Source organism: Zosterops lateralis (assembly GCF_965231275.1).
Source record: "Zosterops lateralis genome assembly, chromosome: 12".
NCBI lineage: Eukaryota > Metazoa > Chordata > Aves > Passeriformes > Zosteropidae > Zosterops > Zosterops lateralis.
The window spans coordinates 12,850,743-12,857,790 of NC_139772.1; the positions used below are offsets into that span (position 1 = coordinate 12,850,743).

At 52.0% G+C, this 7,048-nt stretch overlaps 1 protein-coding gene across 1 annotated transcript; it reads left to right on the forward strand.

Annotated features, from left to right (window-relative positions):
• Positions 1-1,491: 1,491 nt before the first annotated feature.
• On the forward strand, positions 1,492-6,252 carry MLKL (mixed lineage kinase domain like pseudokinase; the record flags this gene model as incomplete). Its single annotated transcript, XM_083870317.1, has 10 exons — positions 1,492-2,021; positions 2,205-2,318; positions 2,421-2,595; positions 2,696-2,793; positions 2,919-3,054; positions 3,611-3,695; positions 4,093-4,241; positions 4,440-4,489; positions 4,966-5,106; positions 6,200-6,252. Exons 1-10 carry the CDS (start codon positions 1,565-1,567, stop codon positions 6,250-6,252), a joined length of 1,458 nt encoding a protein of 485 aa, XP_083726443.1. The 5' UTR covers positions 1,492-1,564.
• Between the last annotated feature and the right edge of the window lie 796 nt (positions 6,253-7,048).

Genomic DNA, 7,048 nt, shown 5'->3' on the forward strand with positions numbered 1-7,048 from the left:
CGATGAGGCAGGAGATTTGCAGGGGATATTCTCAGCAAACCTGTGTGACGCTGGGGCTCTGGGTAAGCAGAGGCTGCTACTCACTTCTCTGAAGTTGGGCAAGAGTGCCACATGCGCCCCAGAGCTTCCCAAAATCAGCCTGGCCCTCTGACGAAGCCGTCTGCAAAACTTCCTTTGCTCCCAGCAGAGGTCAAGCCCTGTTTCCAGCACTGGTGCCACAGCCTGCCTCCTTTGGTGCTGGGGGCTCCTGAGACTCAGGGATGGGGAGAAGAGCAGGGCTGTGCCCTGGAGGGTTTCACTGCACATGCAGGAAGTTCAGCAGGGCACAGAGCCCTTGCTGTGGGTGTTCCAGTGCCCTGGGAAAACCTTCCCACAGCTGCCAGCACAACAGAATGAGTTGTGGTGCTCAAAATAGCAGAAGCATCAATACACGAGGACACAACTTCCCCATCCTCTTTTTCCCACTGCACTTCCTGTGGGCAATTCCTTATTCCATCAGGCAAAATCCAGCACAAGGACATACAGGCCTTGGGAATCCCCCAGTAGCTTTCTGAGAACTGGGAGCTGTGATGGCATGGGAAGCTGGGTTGCACAATGTCCCTTCCGCCGTGACACCCTTTAAAGCCGCACTCATCCTGCATGCCCCTGCAGTCTGCGGAGCAGCCGAGGCCAGCAGAGCAGGACCAGGTAACAGAGGGTTTCTCTTGGCAAGCCAAGAGCCTTCCTTGGGGGCTGTGATGGAGGGAGCCTGAAGAGGACGGGAGAGTGGCTGCAGCTGGGTGCTGGGTGTGTTTCTGTCTCGTTTCCAGCCAGTAGAACTTGGCACCCCTCTCTTAGTGCTGGCTGCGTCGGAGGGGCTGCTGCTAATTTCCTTGCAACAGGGGTGGTTTTCTGTCCTTGTTGTCTGCATGTGAGCTGAGGACCAGGCACCATCCCTGTAGGGGTGCTGAGCGCATAGAAAGAGTGTGATTTAAAATCTTAAGTGGGCAGAACAGAGCTGTGGGGAGAAAATGTGGAAAGATGGAGATGCTGGGGCTGTGAAGATGTGCAAGCCTTCATTAGATGAGTGATCACAGGGAGAGATACTGGGTAGAAATGAAAGTAGACCTTTACAGCCAAATATACGGGCTCTGTGGGCAGGAACCCAGGGTGATGTGGGACTGGAGCCAGGAATGCTGCCCAGGGGGCTGCTCCTTGGGTCACTGATGTCCTTGTTCCTCTGGGTGGAAGATCTCTGGGATGGCTGACACTAAATTAATGTTCATATATCAAGCCAAAACCTGTCTTGCTAATGCAGAGAAAGATGTGCCACTACTACTACCGATGTCTCTGTGTGTGCCTGCTCCAATCTGCACAAGCAGACTGCAGTGCCAGGCAAAGCAGGGAAAGCAGAGCAGCTGGAGATGTGGAGGGCTGTGAGAGAATGTGTGCCATATCAGGGTGTTCCTTAGGGTGAAAAGTGTGGAAGAGCTGCATCTAGCTGATCTCCAAGCAGCGCCTGGGTCTTACGTGCACCAGATCCTGCCAGCCCACATCCTCAGTGGCCAAGCCCTTTGCTGCAAGCATGGACATCGTGGAGAGGGTCTTCTCTGTGGCCCAGGCCATCTATGCCCAATTCGAGCAGGTGAAGTGCTGTAAGCACCAGTGCCAGCGCCTCGTGGAGCGCATCCAGATTCTGCTGGAGCCTGTGAGGATCCTTAGGGCTCAGCCACGACAGCACATTTCCCACCATGAAGAGGAACTGATGAAAAAGCTGCTCCAGGCACTGGGGGAAGCCCAGAAACTGGTGATGAAATACAGCCAGACCAGCTGGATCCAGAAGTTCCTGCGAGCCCGAAGTACTGGTGAGGAGTTTGTCTGGGTGAATGAAAGCCTGGAGGACATTGCCCAGGGGCTCTCGCTCCTGCTGCAGGCAGAGCAGAAACAGGCTTTCCTGGAAGCTTTCCAGTCAAAGACATGTCGCAGGCAGGATGCTGAGGACCTGAGAGATGACAGAGCTTTCTTGGACCAGGTGATTGCAAGTGAGTGCATTTAGCAAACCCTCTTTTTCTGCAACTGGCAGTTGGCCCCTCTCTCCAGCTGATGCCTAGCTCTGGCTTGATGGCCATGAAGAGCCAAAGGGACATTTAAACCATGAAGAAAACAAACAACACAGTCATACTTGTTCATCCAGTGGCCCAACCTCTGCTTGTTCCTCTCCCTAGGTACTGAGGAGCCCAAAGATGTGGTTGGGGAGATCTACATCGACAGGGAGTGTATGGAGAGCAAAGTGGACTGGATGCAAAGCGAGCTGAACAAAGTCATTCGTGAGATGGAGCGTAAGTTGGTGTAACACCACCTGCACCCTGGGCACTGTGTCCTTTCCCCCGAAGCCCTGCCTAATGTGTCACTTGTTCCCTTCTGGCACATGGTGGGAGCAGGCTTGAAGAAGGTCAATGTTGGTAAAAGAGAAGACATCACTGAGATCAAGCGAGACCAGCTCACTGTCCACAGGCACCTGCAGGACACAGAGAGCTATGACCTTTATGAGGGCGAGTACCTCAAGTACCCTGTTGCCATCAAAACCTTCAAGAGGCCATTGACCACTGACCCAGTGTGAGTTGTCCTGGGTGGGAACCAGTGTGGCCCAGGAGGGTGGGACAGCACTATGTCATACCTTGTTCCAGTGATCTCACCATGCTGTCCATTTCCACAGCAAGGTGAGAGACATCTTTGAGAAGGAGATTCAGACCCTGAAGAAGTTTGAGTCTCCCAACATCCTGCGCATGTACGGGATCTGCATTGAAGAGAATGGTAGGGGTGTCACATTAATGTCATCCTTTTCCTCCCCTGCCATCCCCAGTGCTAGCTGGTGGCACATGCCTTGTTGTGGTCCCCACCCAAGAGGTGGCACAAGACAGGATGCTTTTGCCTTGCAGATGGGAGCCCCTGCTTCTCCATCATTATGGAGTACTGTAAACATGGGACACTGCGGGATGTGCTGAACAAGCAACAGCATCTTTCCTGGGATATCCGCATCCGGATGGCCCTGGGAGCTGCCAGAGGCCTTTACAGGTGAGCACCTGCATAAATCAGTGAGTAACTCCATGTGATGATCCAAAAGCTGAGTGCAGCTTCCTGGTATCTCAGAGTAAGCCGTGGTGTCCTGTTAGACAGATTCCCAGTGACACTACCTTGGGACACTGGGATGGGAGGCTGGTGACGGGGTAGGTAGTGGATTTGGATGCAGTAGCTCCCATCTACCCTGGTTACTGTCCCCTCCATCTGGCTTCAAGCCTGCAAAGGCCTGGAAGAGGGATAACCCTTTCCCCAGATCCATAGGGCAGATTTGGAAGTACTCTCCAGCACGGCCAGTTCTCCTTACAGGTCCTCTCATCCACATGGCTTGTTGCTTTGCCCACAGCAGCTCTTCCAGCACCTCCTGGAAAGGTTGGCTTGGCAGGGTTGATCCACCAAGACAGGCAGAGAGCTGCCAACTTCTCTGGATGCATGTCAGTCATTCCCTTCATGGCAGGAGGGAGTGCTGAGGTGGGGATGGGTCAGTCCATCATCATCATCATCATCATCATCATCATCATCATGTGTTGCCCTTGGTTCCATCCATCTGCAGGTTGCACCAGACAGGGGAGAAGTCCCGACTCCATGGCTGCATCTGCAGTAGCAAGTTCCTGGTGGCTGGAGATTACTGTGTGAAGGTAAGCACCACACTTGGAGATGCTTTTGGGAGTTCTGAATGGTTTTGTGGATGTCTCCTTCCACCAACACTGAAGGGAATTGTGATGGTCCAGGATAAAATGGGGTAGTGTCATCTCCTCTATGACTTTAGGCACTTAAACCTCCCTATACTGGTGTTATCAGCAGCAAAGTGAACATTCCTAAAGCATCCAGCCTGGGATGAGCTGAAGCTGGGACAATTCACCTGCCTTCACCTCTGATTTTGCTTTCAGGAAGAGACCTGTGCTGGGCAGCACACATGGCTGCACATCAGTCTTTGCTGCCCAGGGCATCTCATTCTCTTCTCTCCATCTCAGGCCAGTCCCTAGCTGCACCCAGGTTTCTACTTGTCCTTTTCTCTCTCATTCTCTCAATCAGCTGTCAGGATTTGAGCTGTGTGAAACAGAATCATCCATCAAGAGGAAAGCCAAGAAAGACTGGAAACAAATCTCTATGTTGGCTTACATCGCTCCAGAGAACCTGAAAGACATCAACTACCCTTACAAGAGGCCCTGTGAAATATACAGGTGTGTCTGTCCTTCCCAGGAGATGCCTGTGAGCAGGCAGGTGTCTGGCAGAGTAGCTGCTGAGCTGTGGAAGGAGGCCAGGTTTAATCAGACACACAAGCAGGTGCTTCCAGTTGGCATAGCCCAACAGTCCTCTCCATTAGAAGGGAGAAATGCATGGTGGAATGAATATTGAGACTCTTGCTTGTCTCCTTCCAGCTTCGGGATCGTTCTGGCAGAGATTGCAACCTCCAAAATCCCATTTGAAGGTGAGACAGAAGTATCTGGTTCCCTGTGTAAAAGCCACATGGCACAGTGTGATTCCTGTCTGGAACTGGATGCTCCCTCCACCTTCCCTGAGCATCCCATGCAAGTGCCAGTAGCAGTGCCTGGTGTTCTTGACTCTTCATGACAGTTTAATAACTTCTCCTGAAACTCCAATATAGTAAAGTACAGCTTATAGTAAAGCAAACTGCTTAAACCACATGCAAATAATTTTTGTTTCTATTGGACGGTCCTGTGCATTTAAGCATAGACACATCATGCTCTACTGGAGCCCAACAGTGTCATGCCAAACACGGTGGGATTCATTGCAGATGGAGTTTGGGTTACTTCCCTGCTGGCGTCTCCCTGCCAAAGGCTGCAGGCAGGCTCTTGGCATGGCTTTGCACTGGGTTTCCTCCCCAGCACCCTCCTGTGGCAGCAGAGTTCCATCCTGACACTCCTGTTTGCACTTGCTGTCTAGGCTGCACTCCTGAGGAGATCGTGGAGAAAATCTGCAATCACCATTACTGGGACCCTCTTGGGGAAGATTGTCCTGAAGAACTGAGGAAAGTCATTGAGCAGTGCCGGGCCTTTGACCCTTCCCAACGCCCTTCTGCTGAGGGTAAGTGTCCTGGACACTGCTCCACAGGCCCTTTGCATCCTTCAGTCAGCTACTTCAGCAGGCACTTTGCCCCTTATTTCCCATATTAATTTGTCTGGCTTTGTGTTTCGGGATCCTGCACTGATCTTCCCAGTCATGCTAACAAGTCCCTCACTTCCAGACCTCACACATTAACATTTATTTACCCATGCCATGACAATAAAAAATCACCAGGCTATTTGTTCATTTGGTGTCACATAAAAGTAACTTTTTCTCTCAGACAAGTACAGAACTGGAAGTGGCAGTCTGTGAGTTAATCCCCTTTCAGGTCCTGCAGATCCCATAAGCTGGAGGAGCAGCCACAACACTCTGCAGGAACATTTCCTGCCTTGGGCTTTGAGCAGTAAATTGCAGTCTTGGGCATTGCTCTATGACAGGGCAGTTTGCACTGTCTCTGAAGCTGATTTGTGTCTGATCAGATAAGTAACTGGTCTCTATCAAGAGGTACAACAGCAACATCAGGAAGTTATAGAGGAACATTTCTGGTGTGTTTGAAGCCACTGAGGTCATACCTTTCCCTTGGTTCACCTGTCTGAGGGGAGAAAACTTCCTTCAGTCTCATCCACTCCATCCTGCAGGACCAGATCCATACAAGAGATGTGGGAAATGTGCCCAAGAAACCACTGAGTGTCATGTCCTGTGTGCTCCCATTTCCCACCTCCCTCAGCAAACCCTGGCACAGGGAATTACCCTGGCTGAAGTAAAACCATCAAATTATCATTAGGGATGTTGGCAAAGCCACACTGAGGAAACAGGATGCCTTTATCACTCTAAAATGACCCTAATCCAACACTAACCACTGCATGGTGCAGAGCTGGAAGGACAGCTTATTGCAGCTGTTCACAGGGGGCTTTCCATACTTCTGTTTGGGCTATGCTGTTTGCTCAGGCTTGCCCCCTGCTAATCCCTGCCCATTTGTGCTGCCCCGAGGAGAGTGTGCCTGTGTGTCCCAGTCATTATCAGTGAGGAAAAGCCATCTTCTCATCTTTTAAAAACTTCCAATCAAGCCGACAACAAATCCTGTGTTGATTAATGCCAGCCTTGTGTTTTGCAGAGATTGTAGACTCGCTGGCTGACCTGGAGAAAAGCAGAAACCAAGGAAGTTAACCATGGAAAACAGGGCTGGGTGACCCGGGGCAGCAAGCCCAGGAGTGCCACTCGCCCCCTTTCCCCTCAGAGACTGATGGTTCAATACTCCTGTGTTTGTGTCTGTGTGTGACACCTTCACCTCGCCAAGGGGCCGTGCCTGGGTGACCTTGGAGGCAGCTGGGGAGTGAGGCAGCTTGAGGAGAGGCTGTCAAGAAGCCCAGAGAGACCAGTGGGATGGAACACACAGCTTCTTTTACAAGAAAAGACTGAGGGCATTGAGCCTTTTCGGCCTTGAGAAGAGACGACTGAGAGGGGACCCCTCAGTGTCTGTCCCTGTTTGAAGAGAGACTTTTGAGAGGTTGGACCAGGCTCTGCTGGGTGGTGCCCAGCAGTAGGGCAAGAGTCAAAGGGCAGAAAATGATACATAAGAACTTCTTTACTGTGCGGGTGATCATACGCTGGAACATTGCCCAGAGAGGGTGTGGAGCTTTCCTCACTGGCGATATTCCAGAAACATCTGGATGTAATCCTGTGAAACGTGCTCTAGGACAATGCTGCTTGAACAGGGAGGTGCGACCAGATGACTCACTGTGATTTACTCACAACGTGACCCGTTCTGTGATTGTCCTGGCCCCGCCCCTGCTCACGGGCCCGGCTCCCCCTGAGCTCCCCCCGGTTCCCCCAAATCGTTTCCGGTTCCGCTCCACTCCCCTCGGGGTTTTCCCTGTTTTTTCCCGAGCCCCCCCAAGTAGCCCTTCAGCTTCCCCTCCTTTCTCCCCGGTTCCCCCCGGACTGCCCCAGTTCCCTCCCGGTT